Raw genomic sequence first — 19,285 nt, forward strand, 5'->3', positions numbered from 1 at the left:
CCAGGTGACTGTCGTGGCACGTGCCACGTGAAAATTCAATGGCGTTCAATTCAAGCTGTTCCTCTGAAGTAGCTTTTTTAAGAGGTCTATGTCTCAACAACCACCGCACTGGGACGATTGACTTACGTAATTTTGTTGGGTAGTTGCATCCCTTCTACCAAACATAGGATACTCTCGATGCATGACGGTACGTACACGTACCAAATGCTCCCATTACAATAACTCGGCAATTACTGGAGCGATTGTGCTGAAACATGGCATGTGGGCAAAGGCACCCACCCGGGCAATGCATATCCATATGTCAACGGTTGGGATGCTGTTGCACGTGCGCACGTGCAGCGGTCGCTTCTAGATCTCGAGAATGGCTGGATCGATTGCGATCAAACTTGGCACATGGTTAGGGACCGGTGAGTACGGTCCCGGGCAAAAGTCAGATTTTCAAACTCAAAATTGATATTTATTAAGATACTATTTTAAGTTATGGAAATTTTTGAAAACTGAGCTTCATGTCAGAGAAAAATTTATTGGCCTAACACATGCCTAAAATAAACAAAATATCTCCAAAATTGCCATAGATATAGCTATTTGAAAGACTAGATATAGGCACGTCAGGAGATATAAAACTTCTGTCAGCGATCAGGCCAACTGCTATGCACATTATCGCCACTTGCGTCCTGGCACATGTCACTCCAAACGCTGTTCTTGACGTCATATACCTACCTCCAGCTGTCCCGCTATGGGACATGGCCTCGCGCGCTGACAGAGACACTTGTGTTTTCGGCGACACGCCGCTGCATCGTGGACCGGCACACGTCCAGGGAACTGACGGGTGTCTTTGAGGCTCCGTCTCCGGACAGGGCGATGGACAGTCGGCACGGGACGGCGGACAGCCCGCCAGAGTCCTGCTGTCGCCGAGGGGCCCGGGACACACCTGTGCCCGTCGGCGGTGTAGGATATAAGGCGGTCCGTCTCGGAGGGTCGGCATCAACTCACCATGAACCGTCTGCTGATCATCTCTTGCCTCGCCCTGGGCGTGGCCGTGGCCAAGCCCGGCCAGCCGCGGCAGGCGGTGCCTTACGGCGCTGAGGTCGATCCGGTGCCGTACGAAGAGGTGATGCCGCTGACTCTGCAGCCGAGCCGCGCTGTGCAGGTCCTCAACGCCGGGAACTACCGCTTCACCACGCCCAACTTCCCCAACCAGTACCCGAACAACCTGTGGGTGGCTGTCACCGTGCAGGGTGCCGAGGGCCAGGCCGTCAGCATCAGCTGCTCTCCCTTCAGTCTGGAGGCGTCCTTCTTCTGCTGGCGTGACTTCCTCTCCATCAACAACGTGCGCTACTGCGGCTCTAACGACGTGCCTACCATCACCGCGGCGCAGCTCGCCATCGAGCTCAAGACCGACTCGTTCGGCACGTCCAGCGGCTTCCAGTGCACCCTCACCGTGCCCCAGGTGGGTGGAACCACCACCCAGGCCCCGGGCACCACCCAGGCTCCTTCGACCGGCGGCTGCCGCTGCGGACAGCGCCAGACCGGCCGCGTGGTCGGCGGCACCGAGGCGGCCATCGGCGCCTTCCCGTGGCAGGCCGGCCTCGTCAGCCCCGGCGGCACCCGCACCTTCTGCGGCGGCAGTATCATCAACAACCGCTACGTGCTGACGGCGGCCCACTGCACGGCCGGCCAGACGGCCAGCGGCATCCAGGTCCTGCTCGGCGACCACAACATCGGCACGGCCGACGCCGGCGAGCAGCGCTAGCTGTGAGACCGGGTACCCGACACCGTCGCAGAGCCCGCAACCGACGATATCGCCGTAACAGAGCCCGGAGAAGTCTCCTCACCCTCGTGGTGTGGAACGCGGAGGGCCTCCGCCCGAAGATTGCGGAGCTGTCCCCCTGGCTTCTTGAGGCCAACGTCGACGTACTCGCGGTACAAGAGGGCCAATTCCCTAAGACGGCACCAAGGATACCTGGCTTCCAGCCCCCAGTCGTGACTCGACGCTCCAGAGGCCGCAGAGCTGGTGGCCCTGTGAAGGGAGGCGACGTCGCCATCTACATGCGTGACGGTCGTCACTTCACAGTACTGAGCGGCCCCTTCAAGCCCGGAGCAGACGACACCACCGAGATCTGTGGCGTTCGCCTACCTGGTAATCCCGATCTGGACATCATCAACATATACCGCCCGCCCATCCGCTCAGATGAGGCAGACGAGAGACAAGACAACTTCGATCCCGACTACCTCCCCACTAGCGACAACACCATCGTCGCCGGCGATATCAACGCCCACCACCCGCTGTGGGACGCGGACTGCGAAGGCCCGGATGAGACGGGCGAGAAGATCGCTGCGTGGCTGGACAGGACCGGCTGGGTGACCCTCAACGACGGCCGCCCTACCTTCACCAGCTACCGATCTGGCGGGCAGTCGGCCCCGGACGCCGCCTTCTGCAGCCCGTCCCTGGCGAGGAGGTGCAAGTGGGACACAGGCCCAGACATGGGCAGTGACCACCTCCCGATGCTCCTGGAGCTGCAGACTGGACAGTCGGCCCCCAAGAGGATCCGGAAAACCAAGTGGTCATTCAAGAAAGCCGCCTGGCTGGCCTTCCAAGAGATGTGCGAAGCCGCCTTCCAAGGAGCGGAATCGGAACACGAACCAGTTCAGAAGATGGCTACCAGGTTCCACTCGATCCTCCAACAGGCTAGTGTTGCCCACGTACCAAGAGGGGCACGAGCCGACGCCAAACCCTGGGCTCTGGACCCGGAGCTGGAGGAGGCAATCGAAGACAGAAGAGCGGCGAGAAGAGCCATGCAAAACAGTAACAGGGACCCCCAGGCCAAGGCACGTTGGATCGAGGCCAAGAGACGCGCCGCTTCCATCGAGCGCCGCGTCTCTCAACGACACTTCAGAGACTTCGTGTCGAAGGACCTCAACAAACACCAGAGCCTCGGGCGGGTCCACAAGATATTGAAGATGTGGGAGGGAGCGTCAGATGACAACCACAGAAAACAAGAAACCATGAAAGACAACGGCCGCACCCTGGTGACGGACAGGGACAAGGCAACGGCGTTCAACCGCACGTACGCCTACGTTTCCAGACAGGTGCGAGCCAAGTCCATCGATCGCCGGGCCAAGAAACAGCTGAAAGAAGCCGAAGTCCGCACCTGCGTAGAGTGCAGGGGTAACAGAACGGGCTGCTGCTCACCGTTCACGGAGGAAGAACTGCTGCGTCAAATCTCCAGCGCCCAACTGAAGAAATCGCCAGGACCCGATGACCTGTGCAACGAGCACCTCAGACATCTGGGCCCGGTGGCTCGCAGAGCTCTGCTCCGTCTCATCAACGCCTCGTGGCTTACCGGACTGGTCCCGTGGCAATGGCGGCGTGCCGTCATCGTGCCCATTCCCAAGCCCGGGAAGGACCAACGGCTCATAGCAAGTTACCGCCCGATTGCCCTGACATCCCACATCGCCAAACTGGCCGAACGACTCGTCGCGACTCGACTAAACCACATCATCGCAACCCGAAGCATGATCCCGCCTGAACAGGTTGGCTTCAGAGAGAAGCGGGGTGTGGAGGATGCCATCGCTCGTCTAACCCAACAAGTTCAGGACGGATGGCAGCTGAAGCCGTGCCCCCCATCCCGGAGACAGCTGCCGGACGGTGAGTCGGCGCAGAGATTCGTCCTCGTTGCGTACGACTTCGCACGAGCGTACGATAAGGTGGACCATCGCCTCCTGCGTGCCCGGCTCGCTGAGATGGGAGTACCGGCGTGCTTCAACTCCTGGGTGTGGAGCTTCCTCAGAGACCGGCGGGCTTGTGTCGAGCTCAACGGAGCAAGGAGCGGCGAGCGCGTCTACAGGGCAGGGCTGCCCCAGGGCAGTGTCCTGTCCCCGACCTTGTTTTTGTTGTGGTCGGCCCCACTAGCGTCAACCCTCCGAGCCCTGCCGGGCACTACTCCGTACATGTTTGCGGACGACACCTCCACACTGTGCTCGGGTAACACGATTGAAGTCGCGCGGGAGCGGGCACAACGAGCGGCCGATACCCTGGTCAAGTGGGCCCGGGAGAACAAGATGGAGGTGGCGGGCCAGAAAACCCAGCTTCTAGTTCTGTCCCAGAGCCACCGGGACGCCGTCGGTTGCCGCATCCGTGTGGCGGGCCAGACGGTGGAAGGAGGCCCTGAACTGAAGTTACTCGGCGTAACGCTGGACAGGACTCTGGGGTTCGGCCCCCACTGCAGGAACCTCCGCCGCCGCGTCCGCCCTCGCATCTCTCAACTTCGACGAATCACCGGTCGCAGCTGGGGCCTGGAGGAGAGACAACTCCGGGCCGTCGCCAACGGCTACGTTAGGGGAGCCACCGAGCATGCGGCGGCCGCCTGGATGCCGGCGGCCGCCAGGACTAACATTGAAGTTCTGGAACGCGAGATGCGTGCCGCGGCCCGAGTCATAACGGGCTGCATCGGGTCGACCCCCATCCACGGAGTGATGGCCGAAGCCGGCGTGCCCCCGGTCGCGGCGCGCCGCACAGCTCTGGCGGCGAGGATGCTGGCGAAGGCCATGGCACTGCCCGAGGAGGACCCGCTACACCGACTGGCCGTGGCGGACCCACCGCGGCGCCTCAAGACCGTCTGCGGATGGCGCCAGTTGGGTCGGGAGGTGTGGCGGACCCTTGGAGTGGAGCCACCGGTGGAGCCGCTGCTCCCCGTGCGCCCCCCGCCCTGGCAACCGACCGGCACGATCAGCTTCAACCTGGACATCGGAGCGGGGCTCCCAGCCGGAGCTGCCGCCTCCACGAAGAAGGAAGCCGCCCTACACCACCTGGCGTCCCTGACCCAATGTGCGACCTGGGTGTGGACCGACGGGTCGGCGACTGGAGGCGTTCTCAGTGGAGGGGCCGGCGCGCTGGTCGTCCACGCCGATGATGACCGCACTGAGCTGAAGAGGCCCGCAGGAGCGCTCTGTTCCAGCTTCAGGGCGGAGATGCTGGCCATCGCAATGACCCTGGAACACCTGGCGACACACCCTCGTGACGACACACTGCCAATAATAATCTGCACCGACTCACAGTCTGCCCTGGCTGCACTGAGAGAGGGGCCTTCGGCCCAGAGGACGGTCCAGGGGGCGGAGATATGGAGCCGCCTGCTGGAAATCGCCACACCGGACCGCCACGTGACGCTGCAGTGGGTCCCATCGCATTGTGGGATCCCAGGCAACGAGGCGGCGGACGTGCTGGCAGGAGAGGCGGCGGCGCTGGAACAAGAAATCGCCTCCATCGACGTCAACACCATCTACAAGGCTGCGGCCCGTCTAGCCAGGGACCAGGCGGCCAGGGACAGACCGTCATACCCAGACCCGACACGCAGAGCGGCGACCGGCTGGTACCGGGAGCTGATGGGTACGAGATACCCGCCCCCAGTCTCCGGCCTGGATCGGCGGGCAGCCATCGATGTCCACCAGATCCGGACTGGCCACTGGAGTGGATCGACCCAGTTCCTACACTCCATCGGCCGGAGCCCCTCAGCCGCCTGCACCCAATGCCGGGACCTGCTATGCGAGGCCGCCCGGTGCCCGCTGTGCGGCGAAGAGGCGGACACCCCCCGGCACATCCTGCTCACGTGCCCGGGCCTGATGGGTGTTCGCCTCAGAATCCCGGCCGTAGGGAACATCCTACCAACACCCGACGAGGTCTGGCGCAGTGACGTGGTGGCGGCCCTGGTGGCCGCCTTCAGGGCCCTCCAGAGCCGATGAGGCTACGCCGCGGGGCCACCCGCGGCCGGAGGGAAAATCAACAACAACAACAACAAGCAGCGCTACTCGGTCGTCCAGATCATCGATCACCCGCAGTACACGGACGCCTCGGGCAGCGGCTGGGACTTCTCGCTGCTCAAGCTGGACCGCGAGATCACCTACAGCAGCACCATCTCGCCCGTGTGCCTGGCCGAGGCCGGCCAGACGTACGCCGGCGCCACGGCCATCGCCAGCGGCTTCGGCCGTCTGGGCGCCACCAGCCCGCAGGCCACCAGCCTGCAGCAGATCACTCTGCCCGTCTGGTCGCAGTCCGACTGCAGGCAGCGCTGGGGCACCACCATCAACACCAGCATGATCTGCGCCGGCGGCAAGTCGACCGGCGGCGAGGGCGTCTGCATGGGCGACAGCGGCGGCCCGCTGGTCACCGAGGTCTCGGGCAGCTTCCGTCTGATCGGCGTCGTCTCGTTCGGCCAGCCGTGCGCCATTGCCAACAGCCCGGACGTGTTCGCTCGCGTGTCGGAGGCGCTCACCTGGATCCAGTCCAACACGGCCGACGCACAGTACTGCAGCGCCTAGATCACGAGTCAACCCGACCTGCAATGATGACTACAGACCGTGCTCGGCAATTGTCCGTGTATCGACATACTGCCCGATTAGATCATCGAACATTTGCCGACTGTCATGAATTCGTTCAGATTTTTATGTGCTATCCTCTGCAAATTATTTGCCTTCAAGAGTGTTTCTTTCACCTGCTACGGTTTGAAGAAGGTGAAAACGACACCGCCGATGTCTGTTGATGTTTGCAGTGAAGTAGCTTGCTGAAGCTTTGTACTGAGCATATGTAGCTGTAGCTACTGGCAAACCCCCTCTTCATACGCTCTACTTCGCTGATTTGTTCTTCAATAAACTTTGACTTTTAAATTTTACGGCTTTTTCAACCACCAGACCCTCATTCTTGCCGACCAGACTGCTTGCTAAAAGGCGGAAACGAGAAACGAGATATACATATGACAAGCAGCGTTGCCAATAACCTCAACAGTTTTGAAGGCTGTTGAGCGATTAAAATGTTTATACCTATATTTTCGGCTGCTCAAGTGTCTGTTCTTTATTCTACTTATACCGGGTGGCCCAAAAAAACGTTCCGAACTTTGGAGGCCTATATCTCAAATTCGAGTGCAAATAACGAGCCAAAATTTTCATCAAGGTAGCGTCACTTCTTTGCGCATTGATATCCCAAATTATAACACTGTAACATCATTTTCAAGCCAGCAATCTTATGTTGAATTAAGTAACACGTTTTTGCTTTTTTTGCCGATGTTGAACGGCAGTAATAATTGGCTTAGACGTACCATGTTCGAAAAAAGAATGAAAAAATAGAACACGTGAATGAAACCAGAACGTGTGTTGTTATTTTAAATATTTTTGTCCCACTTATGTGCCAAATATTCAAATACTGAGCCAAAATAGTGTTAATGGATGCCATTTGTTTTAACAAGTCCTGTTTCGAGCAGGAGTGGCACGGTGCATGGGTTACTGCTGATCGCCCTCCCTTCAAGAAGATCAACTAGTTATCGACCGAATAAGGAAAAAAAGCTAGAGGGAATGTGTCACCCTGAGGCCTGAACCATCAACGAGACTAGTTGCCAGTAGCAGTCATGGCTGCAGGCCGTGGTGCCGAGATGGAAGTGGCCCGTTCACTCATATTTTTTAGTAAAAATCTGAGCAAAAAAGTAATTTTTACATGGCATGCTAGAAACACGAACCATTTAAAAAGTAATTGACCGAATAACATAAAAATCATACCATTTACTGAAAATGTATGCCGCATTGACTATTGGAAGTTTCAATGTTGTATCTTCATCACTTTCTGAGAAATATTGATTTAAAGTTGGGAACGTTTTTTCTGGGCCACCCGGTATATGATCTCATTTTCGAAGAAAGCACACATTCTTGCGATTTTCCGCTACAGTATTGAATGGTGGCACTCCACTTCTATTTGACAGCCATAAAGAAAGGTATTTATCTTTATCTATTTTGCACTGGTTCGGCGCTCTATTGCAAACCAATTGCATTGCCGATGATAGTAACTGCCAAACTGTCGTTTTAACCCTCGCCCGTAAACGGCGATCTGCCACCTTCGCCCATGCAGGGGGGGTTGGTGCGACCCTTCCTTGGCGTTTGAAAACGGAGCGTCGTAGAGCTTAGCGGAAAAAACCAACGGATTGCTCTCGCCGAGATCTCGCGATTGGTGGTATATTTTTTGGTCCTAGGTCAACATTTGACCTACTTTTGACCGGTCAAAGGTCAAATTTTCGGAAAAATAGACTTTTTCAACTTTCGGCGGCGATTGCGGCAAAACGGTGGGAGATATCGACTTGAAACCTTCACTATCGTGTTCCTTGATCAATTTTCTATTGTTTGGTATGTATTTCGTTTCCCTAGCTCTAAAAATGGCGCGTTGGGAGCGCCGGAAGTCGGCAAGGTCACAGTCGGCGGCAGAAATTCGAAAAATCAAAATTTAAATTTTTGAAATCTGATTGTATTTTTGGATTTGGCAGGTCCATTTGCTCCCTATAGAAGCTAATATTGCTGCATATTCCCATTGAGGTGACAAGAATTAGCAAAATAGTGGTTCGGGCGCTTTTCAAAAATAGTACCGGACGCTGTTTCTCTTGTGACGTCATAGCTCCGTGACCTGACCTGACCCGGTCAAGTTTCTTATACCATATGATAGCCAATACTTGCCCCAACATGCATGGAAAGTTTCATCACGATCCATCAACCGATGTCCGTACCACCGGCAGGAAACCTCGGGCGTTGGCACTCAGTTTGTGAAAATCCGGCCGGAGGCTGTTCCCTTTGTGACGTCATAACTCCGTGACCTGACATGACCCGGTCAATTTTTTTTTATCAAAAGATGCGCAAGGTTTGCCCCATAAGGTACCCAAAATTTGGCGGCGCTGCGCGCCGCCGTTTTTGCACTATTTCCGAAAAGTCTCAGGGGGGGTTGCACCAACCCCCCCCTACATGGGCGAGGGTTAATGTACCTCGTCTCGATGTGGGCGGGCGCCATCGCAACGACCTCCGCTGACGGGCGAAGATTGGTCCGACGTCCCCGGCAGACGCGCTGTCACTTCACGACAATCAACATACAGTCCAGTACAGATTGATCGATAGGGCGTAGGGACTCTTTATCAACCGGTTACCGAAGTCTGAGATCTCAGCTCTAGACAGCCGCTTGGCACCGGAAGACTGCTCCGCGTGACTGAGAGTTTAGCGGCTTAGCATATCCACGCTGTACAACACCGTCCCGGGTCGCCGGATGAAGCGTTTTGGAGGTCGGCCGTGATGTCAGCAATGCAGGGGTGCAGAGCCTTGGTAACCTTGCTCGGCTAAGCGGCTGGCGCGGGCCGGAGAGTGGTTAGGCGTTAGGAGAGGTTAGGAGTGGTTAGGAGAGTGGTTAGTGGTTAGACCTAGGCGTGGGCCAAAGAGTGGTGTGGGACGTAAGCGTATAGACTAGGGATATTGGGTGAATTCGGTCACTGTCGCACTGCACTGCTCACGGTCGATCTACAAAGCGTTCCGCCCGGCGACCCGGGACGGTGTCAAACGGTGCTGTTAGACTGTGCCGCTTAACTCTCAAGTCATGCGGCGCAGTCTACCAGCACCAGGCGGCTGCTGTCAGTGCTGAGGCCTTAGAAGGTAGCCGGTGCAGAGGATAGAGTCTCTGTCGATCAACCTATAACCGGCTCTACCCTTCCCCACCCCTTCCCCTCGCCCGGGGAGGATCAATAATAGTGTACCAGTATAACGCCTTTTGGGGCGACTAACGGAGCGAGCGAGAGGTTGGGCCTTGCACGTGCGAAATTGCGAGGGGGTACAGTCACCAGCACTTGCTACTAATCACCTCGTTTTTGTTCAGTGGTTTGAAGACCGATCAATTCTCAGTCGCGCAAGATACGTCAAACGATCCGTTTGGTCCTCCGATTTTCGAATATCTAACTTGTTTTTGTATATTCGAAGCATTTTGGGATGGGGAGCCAAAAAACCTCTTTTCTGCCCTAAAGTGTGCCCCAAGAAGTCGTAGAACCTAGCCCCGCCTCTGATCCACAGACCACTAGTGCCATCTCTTGTCAGCCGAACAAACCGCAGAAGTAAATAATGTCACGTGACCTTTGCACACGCTACAATTACTACGCAGCTGTAGTGGGGGAAGCGGGGCGGAGGCGTGGAGAGGGACGCGATCGGTCGGCTGGGGTCAGGTCGCCGAGGTCAGAGGTCATCCGCCGGAGGGTGTTTGGGCGGTTGAGCCGTGTGGGCTGGGGCCTGCGGAGTGGGGAGCGCCTGGACCTGTCTGGAAGCAAGCCCTACAACGCTGTGACAGTCGAGAATATTGTGAGGAAAGAGAGAGAGAGAGAGAGAGAGAGAGAGAGAGAGAGAGAGAGAGAGAGAGAGAAAGAGAAAGAGAAAGAGAGAGAGAGAGAGGGAGAGAAAGAGAGAGAGAAAGTGGGAGAGAGAGAGAGAGAGAGAGAGAGAGAGAGAGAGAGAGAGAGCGAGAGCGAGAGAGCGATAGAGAGAGAGAGCGAGACAGCGAGAGAGAGAGAGAGAGAGAGAGAGAGAGAGAGAGAGAGAGAGAGAGAGAGAGAGAGAGAGAGAGAGAGAGAGAGAGAGAGAGAGAGAGAGAGAGAGAGAGAGAGAGCTAAGAAAGACTGGAGGGAAGGGATAAGGACGGGAGGAGAGAACAGAGAGACAGAAAAGGAAAACCAGAGAGGGTAAAAGTTTCACATGTAAAATGTAAATTTGCTTTTCATCGTTACTGCTTCGGATTGGAAATTAAATCTTAGCAACCTTATGATAAACCCACGTTGACGGGATGCAGTACCGGCGGAACACCTTCAATTAAGGGGGGGGGGGGCACTGCCGACTTTTGGTCCTATTCTTTCCATGCAACGCTCATAGGGCTGATGTTGAAATGCCAAAATCAAAGGGGGGCACGGTTCCCCGGTGTCCTCCCCGTTCCGCCGCCTATGACGGGATGGGGACGCTTTTATGGTCGTCGTTGTTGGGAGCTCGGCACTAATGGGTTCTGGGGATGATGTTGAAGGTTTTGCAAATGTTTCATAAAAGAGATGCTATTTTTTTGCAAAACCTATTAAACATTTTTTACGTTTGCTATGAAAATGTTAGGCCCAGTTCCTTCAAGATCAGGTCCACGACTCCACACTCCACAGCTTACAGCAGGAGCTACCTAACATAACAATTAACCCGCGCCGTGTTGGTGGCATGAACTTTCCGTCGAGTGCTGGGGGGGAGCGTTTCACGCCCCTCCGTCTAACTCGGCTCCTGGGTCACGTAGTGACACGCGGTAAGCGTCAATCGAAAGAGCGTCAAAAATAAGGAGGAAAACACTCGGTCATTTTAAGGTCAGGGCAAAGGTCAGGTCACCAGGGTTCATCAAAGGTCAAATTTTGTTGTTTTCAAACGATTTTTAACACCCGACGGCTAACTCGGGAACCAGTAGAGCTACAGTGCCGCGGAAAAGCGCATTCGATAGCTCTTTTAACGCTCTTTCGCCAATATGTCCTGTCCTCAAATTTGGCCTCAGATCAACGGTTTAGCCCCCAGAGGGCACCGCTCTGATTGACCTCAAATTTGACCTCAGATCAACGGTGTTTTCACCGCTCTAGCACGTCTCTGTCAAAAGTAAAAGAACTGCTGAAGACCTTTTATGTCCTAAAATGACCTCAGGGGAACACACAGGGGTCACAGGTGCAATTTTCCGATTCAGTGTGTCATGTTTACCTATGGACCGATGTTTGAGAGGGTGTAGAACGAAATTCGTCCAAAAGAGGCCCATTCCAATTTTCTCCCATTGACTTATACCTAATGGAGCTCTCGCAAAATTGACCTGACCTTAGGTCACAGATATAAAAAATCCGAGGTATCCATTTTATACATACTGCTACCCTAAGCAATTACTGAAAGTTTTAAAGTGATCGCTCAGTCGGTTTAGCTACAGCGAGCTTTCGATTTTTTTTTCTGAGGTGAGGTCACTTGACGTTACCTGGTGACCTGACCTTGAATGGCGCTACGCGTCGCGTTGCCGTTTTTGAGATATTCGCGAAAAACCTGAGGGGGAAGGGCATAAAAACGCCCCCCCCCCCCAGCACGGCGCGGGTGGTCGACATAGCGACTCGGACTGAACAAATGCCTTTAACGTTTCAACGGTTGAATAAGGTGAGAGGATTGAGGTAGGCTGGTATCGGATTTTCTTCTGCTTGTCGGTAGTTTATGGTTGAAGTTAATTTCGCGAGCTGTCCATAATCATTCAAGAGGGAAAATTCAGCTGCACGTCGTTCGGGTCAAAGTAATACCAAACATTCTCAAATTTTGTAGTAAAAAGCCAGTAGTCTACGAATATATTCAAAAAACAATTAGAAAAAGAATAAGTGGACCGGTTTCGTCTATTAAAGACTTCTTCAGCGCTTTTTCAAAAACGTATAAGAATGAAACTAGCACAGTGACAATTGTTTGAAATAAAATTGGATTCAGTAAGAACTAAGAACTTCATTGTCCGAAAACCGGTGAGAGTTGATAGCTCAATGACACTTAGAGCCGTGCATAAGGAGGCGTGAAAACACTCGTCATCTCGTTCTATTACGAGAGGACCATGTCATGGCGTGAGAAAGGTGTTCTCAAAATAAATGACACTGTATGAGTCAGGGTTGTGCTCGACTCAAAAAATTTGCCGATTCGACTCATCATTCAACTTCAGAATGCCCTGACTCAACTCTGACTCAAACAAGGAGCTGATTTTTTCCCTTGACTCGACTCATGACTCAAGCGGCTCAATGAAAATATGAGTTGACTCAAACTTGACTCAAATTTTTTGTTGAGTGAAGTGTGTTGACTCAAAATTGACTCAGATAAAAAAGTTGTTGAGCGGGGGAGGGGGGGGATGAAAAAAATCCGGCAGCAGGGCCAGGCCTAAGTTGTTAAGCGGGGGGAGAATGAAAAACTTATACTATATATTGTTTCTAGAAAGTTGAGTCAGCTGACTCATGTTCCTAAATGTTTTTGACTCAACTCAATGTCAAAAGTTATTTTACTGACTCAACTCTGACTCAACTCAACACCTTAATATTTTTGTCCGACTCAACTCTGACTCAACTCAACAGTTCAGCATTTTATCCGACTCGACTCAAATCTGACTCATTTGAGTCAGAGTTGAGTCAAATTTCTCACTCGACTCATGAGTCAAGCACAACCCTGGTATGAGTGAATAAATAATCCGCGCCCCCTTTGGTTATTGGCAGACCCTACCACCTGATCGGGTGGTGCAGCCGTTTCGCCTTCCACCTGAGATCTCGGAAAGTTACCGACCGATTTTGAACATTCAAAGAGCGTTCGATAGCCCCACCAGGGAACTACCTTGTTACCAGGTTTCGTTGACCTAGGTGCAACCCATGACGTCACAAGTCAGGTCAAAGGTCGCATTTTTCACCGATTAATAAGAGTTAGCAGTTTGGTAGCGCTGTTTATTTTACATCTTTTTGATCTTGAATATTTTTCGTTATCTTCAAAACTGTAAGCGTGACAGCTCTTCCCGCTAGACCTTTTATTGGGTCGAAAATGACAGAACATGACATCCCTCTGACGTCATTTGTGACTAACCTTTATAAGAGCTCTGGAAAAATTTGGTCACAAGGTGTAAAAATGATGCCCGGAGGGGTCTTGAAAGTTTGGTGGCGACATTTGCTATACTTTAGGAGATATCGACTGAAAAGGAGAGAGGGGGCCGTTTCGCGCCGCCCTCCCCCCTCTCGGCGCCGGGGCTTTCAGTTGCTGCTCTCACAGAACTATTGGTTATATTACAACGTAGTGGAATTGCAAGTGGCAATATAAGCTTCCTGCCAGCGCCGGACCAGAGTTTAACTATGCAGGCTGAAGTTTAACATTCAACTAACTTTTGAATTTCTAAATCGTTGAGCTTTTTAGAAGTTGTATGAACTGTTCAGCTCCTTTTTTGGTCCATCACAGCGGGCTTGTATGTCATTTGTCAACCAAAATCGAATTAAAAACTTTTTATTTGGTCTGGCTAACTCGCCAACTTCTTAATTGGATCGTTTAGTAGCTTTTGATTGGGCACTACCCACGTTGTCTGTCTAGCTTTTCGTGTCATAGACACTGTCTATGACACGAGAAGAGGTTGCTGACATCGTTTGTCGCGGTTGGATAATACCAATCCACGTCCCAGTGGCTGCTCGATCGCACTTTCCCTGGCCCACCTCTCCCATCAGGCTAGACTTTGCCCGGCACAGCCGTCGCCTCAGTGCCTCGGGCGGTGACCCGTTCAAAGGGGCTCACAATTCGTATGGTGCCGTGGCTCTCAAACCAATACAGAACAGTGAAACGCAAAGGCTCACTTTCCATATAAGGCGAACGGCTGATTCTGGCGCCGGGGTTTCATTCATGCTAAGGCGCCCAATCACAGCGCCGCATTTCAGTTAGTGTCGGGCGCAAAAGCTACTATGCTCCGCCCCTCCATCACGTGACCCTGCCCTCACGTGGCCTCAGTCACGTGGTGTTTCCAATTCTTGGCGCATGGCGGCGCTAGTCTCGCAGGGGCGGTGGTAGCTTGCTCCCCCGCCGTCCGGGGGTGATGGGTAGCAACTGCTGGTGACTGTACCTCCAACTGACTTGTGCACGGCACCCTACTAACCGGTCTCTAGCGATGTGCCAAATTTGGGCACAATCGGCCCAGCCGTTCTCGAGATCTGGAAGCGGCACCCTGCACGTGCGCACGTGCAAAATGGGTCCCAACTGACTTGTGCACGGCACCCTACTAACCGGTCCCTAACTGTGTACCAAATTCGAGCGCAATCGGTCGAGCCGTTCTCGAGATCTGGAAACGACCCCTGCACGTGCGCACGTGCAGCAGCACCCCAACTCTGGCACATGGATATGCAGTGCCTAGTGGGTGCCTACCTACATGCTAACTTTCAGCGCAATCGGCCAAGTAGTTACCGAGATATTGCAACAATTACAAAACTGACACCTCTTCGTTTTGCACGTGGCACGTGCATAAGGGGTCACCCACATGCATCGGGAATAGTCCAATACTTGGTAGAAGGAATGAAGCTACCCTACAAAATTTACTGCATGTAAATCGGTCAAGTGGTTGCTGAGATATAAGCCTCGCAAAAGCGTCCGCACGGCCGGCCGCTCATACTCAGAAATTTCCGTTAATCTAAGGAAAGACACCGCTCGCTTCGCTCGCTCCGTAATAATTATTTGTCCAACTTGGACCACGCGACTCGTCTCAGACATCCGACATCTCCGGTATCAGGAGGGGCTGCGCAGGCTTCAGCTGACGTCCCTGCTTTATAGAAGGCACAGAGGAGACGTCATCATGCTCTACATTCTCATGACTGGCCTTCTGAACCTATAGAAAGAAGACTTTTTCCAGGCTGCTCCCTCGGCAAGCACAAGATGTCATCCCATGATAAGGTGGCCAAACCAAGAGCCTTGACCAGAGCACGAATAAACCAACCGAGTTCGAGCTAAAAGTACCACATGAGCTCGATGAGATTGGGTCGGATGGGCCTCTGGCCTCCAATAGCCCCCGGCCAGCATTAACCCGCGCCCTGCTGGGGGGGGGGGGATACGCGCCCTGCTGGGGGGCAGATTGTCTAACTTCCGAACCGATGGTCGTAGAAAGACGGGGAAAACGGCAATCGAAAGCTCTCAACAAGGTGGATCTTAAGAGCCCATTTTTTTGCTTAAGTAGTTCAGAGGTCAAGGTCAGGTCAAGGGTACAAAATGCAAGTTTATACAGTATCGGCCTTGCACCGTAGTTGCCGAAGAATGGACTGAGAGTGATTGCTCAAAACGTGTTCATAGGCTACCAAGACAATATTCGTTGTATACAATATCATGCAAAGGTCAAGTTCAAGGTCAGGTCAGGTCACCAAAAACGAAACATAGAAAAGGGCATGTTCGACACATGTTTTATGGGTCATTTTATTCATATAATTCAATAGGCACACTCAATATGTGATATGGGCCACATCTGGATAAATTTCAGGTCGAGGTCAAGTCAAGGTCAGGTCAAGTGAGGTCAAATTTTGAAGTTGGTTTTTAAGACCTGAAAAGGTGTCTATCTGATGCATGTTTTTCACGGCGAATCGAATGGTGCTATTTTTGTTTCCGTACGAGGTATAGAACTTCCAAACATTCATTTTTCAAAGAAAATTGTGTGTTGTGACGTCATAAAATTTTGAATAACTCCCACATTTTTGAACCGATTCTTCTAAAAATTGGTATGTAGGTGCACATAGACCACTATCTGACATGCAATCCGGTTTTTTCGATACACCAAAAATTTGGGATTATATAATTATTTTACCCCAAAAGTCATTTTTTTTTTAGAAAAAAAAACCAAAATCAAAAATTTCAAAAAACCGAAATAGTCATTTGATAGACAAGGTAGATTCACGTATTACCTTTTTGTTACGTCTTGATTCCTTTAAAAATGAAGATGTTAGCGGCGTTTGAATTTTTGCCGTTTTTTTTAGGCGAAAATGTCGTGACATGACGTCACTTATGTAAACGTCCCTATCTCAAGAAAACATCGACGGATTTCGCTCAAATTTTCAGAGAACGTGCTAAATTGATGTCAAATTGAATGTGTTAAATTGAACTGGGGGCGTTGCAAAGTTGCAACATTTTTGGACTGTGCATTTGCAAAGGGTCACTTGTGATATCATATGACAGCGGTCTGATCTGATTAAAAAATATAGGTAGGTAATTGGACGTTGGTATCAGGTACAAAAGCTAGCTTGAATAAAATGTAATAGGCATGCCAGCTTTTAGCTCACTATCGCTAATGGCAACGCGTCCCTAGACCCGAGCCATCGCGAAAAAAAAAACGTCAGGAGAGATAAAACTCTACGCGATCTGGCCAACTGTCATGCACATTGCACATTATCGCCACTTGCGTCCTGGCACATGTCACTCCAAACGCTGTTCTTGACGTCATATATATACCTCCAGCTGTCTCGCTCAAGCGACATAGCCTCGCACGCTGACAGAGACACTTGTGTTTTTGACGACCCGCCGCTGCATCGTGGACCGGCACGCGTCCAGGGAACTGACGGGTGTCTTTGAGGCTCCGTCTCCGGACAGGGCTATGGACAGTCGGCATGGGACGGCGGACAGCCCGCCAGAGTCCTGCTGTCGCCGAGGGGCCCGGGGCACACCTGTGCCCGTCGGCGGTGTAGGATATAAGGCTCTTGCTCGGAGGGTCGGCATCAACTCACCATGAACCGTCTGCTGATCATCTCTTGCCTCGCCCTGGGCGTGGCCGTGGCCAAGCCCGGCCAGCCGCGGCAGGCGGTGCCTTACGGCGCTGAGGTCGATCCGGTGCCGTACGAAGAGGTGGTGCCGCTGACTCTGCAGCCGAGCCGCGCTGTACAGGTCCTCAACGCCGGGAACTACCGCTTCACCACGCCCAACTTCCCTAACCAGTACCCGAACAACCTATGGGTGGCTGTCACCGTGCAAGGTGCCGAGGGCCAGGCCGTCAGCATCAGCTGCTCTCCCTTCAGTCTGCAGGCGTCCTTCTTCTGCTGGCGTGACTTCCTCTCTATCAACAACGTGCGCTACTGCGGCTCCAGAGACGTGCCCACCATCACCGCGGCGCAGCTCGCCATCGAGCTCCGGACCGACTCGTTCGGCACGTCCAGCGGCTTCCAGTGCACCCTCACCGTGCCCCAGGTGGGTGGAACCACCACCCAGGCCCCGGGCACCACCCAGGCTCCGGGCACCACCCAGGCTCCCTCGACCGGCGGCTGCCGCTGCGGACAGCGCCAGACCGTCCGCGTGGTCGGCGGCACCGAGGCGGCCATCGGCGCCTTCCCGTGGCAGGCCGGCCTCGTCAGCCCCGGCGGCACCCGCACCTTCTGCGGTGGCAGCATCATCAACAACCGCTACGTGCTGACGGCGGCCCACTGCACGGCCGGCCAGACGGCCAGCGGCATCCAGGTCCTGCTCGGCGACCACAACATCGGCACGGCCGACGCCGGCGAGCAGCGCTACTCGGTCGTCCAGATCATCGACCACCCGCAGTACACGGACGCCTCGGGTAGCGGCTGGGACTTCTCGCTGCTCAAGCTGGACCGCGAGATCACCTACAGCAGCACCATCTCGCCCGTGTGCCTGGCCGAGGCCGGCCAGACGTACGCCGGCGCCACGGCCATCGCCAGTGGCTTCGGCCGTCTGGGCGCCACCAGCCCGCAGGCCACCAGCCTGCAGCAGATCACTCTGCCCGTCTGGTCGCAGTCCGACTGCAGACAGCGCTGGGGCACCACCATCAACACCAGCATGATCTGCGCCGGCGGCAAGTCGACCGGCGGCGAGGGCGTCTGCATGGGCGACAGCGGCGGCCCGCTGGTCACCGAGGTCTCGGGCAGCTTCCGTCTGATCGGCGTCGTCTCGTTCGGCCAGCCGTGCGCCATTGCCAACAGCCCGGACGTGTTCGCTCGCGTGTCGGAGGCGCTCACGTGGATCCAGTCCAACACGGCCGACGCACAGTACTGCAGCGCCTAGACCACGAGTCGACCCGACCAGTCATGCTGACTACAGACCGTGCTCGGCTATTGTCCGTGTATCGACATACTGCCCGATTATGGACCATCGAATATTTGCCGACTGTCATGAATTCGTTCCAGTTGTTATGTGCGATCCTCTGCCAATTATTTGCATTCAAGAGTGTTCCTTTCCCCTGCTGGCGGTTTGAAGGAGGTTAAAACGTCACCGCCGATGTCTGATAATGTCTGCAGTGAAGTAGTTAGCTGGTGCTTTGTACTGAGCATAGTTACTGGCAAACCCCCTCTTCATACGCTCTACTTCGCTTATTTGTTGTTCAATAAACTTTGACTTTTAAATTTTACGGCTTTTTCAACCACCCTCATCCTTCCGACTTAGACTCCTTGCTAAAAGGCGGAAACGAGAAACGAGATATATGACAAGCAGCGTTGCCAATAACCTCAACAGTTTTAAATGCTGTTGAGCGATTAAAATGCTTATATCTATATTTTCGGCTGCTCAAGTGTCTGCTCTTTATTCTACTTATATATGATCTCATTTTCGATGAAAGCACACATTCTTGCGAATTGCGATTTTCTGCTACAGTATTGAATGGTGGCAGTCCACGTCTATTCGACAGCCTTAGGTATTTATTTTTTATCTTCTTTTTAACTGGTTCGATGCTCTTTTGGAAACCAATTGCATTGCCGACTATAGTAACTGCCAAAATGTCGTTTTAATGTACAGCCCACCGCTAAAGTAATGTGTGGTTTTACCAATCTCAACGGATGACTTTGACCGACGATTTTTAAATGCGGACTGATTGAAAAGAAGACGTCAATAGATAAAGTTGTAGCTGCAAGGGTGAAGATACATGTAAGCTACATTTAAAGTCTCATTGCAGTCTGGCTAATCGTTCCTAGGCTTCAGAAGCAGAACATATCCATGACTGAAACCA

At 53.5% G+C, this 19,285-nt stretch overlaps 1 protein-coding gene across 1 annotated transcript; it reads left to right on the forward strand.

Moving 5' to 3' along the window:
- The first annotated feature begins 994 nt into the window (after nt 1-994).
- On the forward strand, nt 995-18,687 carry LOC122363413 (CUB and peptidase domain-containing protein 1-like). The gene is made up of 2 exons (XM_043332667.1): nt 995-1,450; nt 17,518-18,687. The coding sequence occupies exons 1-2, from the start codon at nt 995-997 to the stop codon at nt 18,346-18,348; spliced, it is 1,287 nt and encodes a 428-aa protein (XP_043188602.1). The 3' UTR covers nt 18,349-18,687.
- The last annotated feature ends 598 nt before the right edge of the window (nt 18,688-19,285 follow it).

The sequence above is a fragment of the Amphibalanus amphitrite genome, unplaced genomic scaffold, assembly GCF_019059575.1.
Source record: "Amphibalanus amphitrite isolate SeventyFive unplaced genomic scaffold, NRLGWU_Aamphi_draft 000619F_arrow, whole genome shotgun sequence".
Lineage (NCBI taxonomy): Eukaryota > Metazoa > Arthropoda > Thecostraca > Balanomorpha > Balanidae > Amphibalanus > Amphibalanus amphitrite.

What these genes read in the sequence shown, in the direction of transcription:
- LOC122363413 (XM_043332667.1), top strand. Translation starts at nt 995, where the DNA reads ATGAACCGTCTGCTGATCATCTCTTGCCTCGCCCTGGGCGTGGCCGTG. An exon ending in GCACCCTCACCGTGCCCCAG is followed by an intron (nt 1,451 to 17,517) that starts GTGGGTGGAACC and finishes ACCGTGCCCCAG; the next exon opens with GTGGGTGGAACCACCACCCA.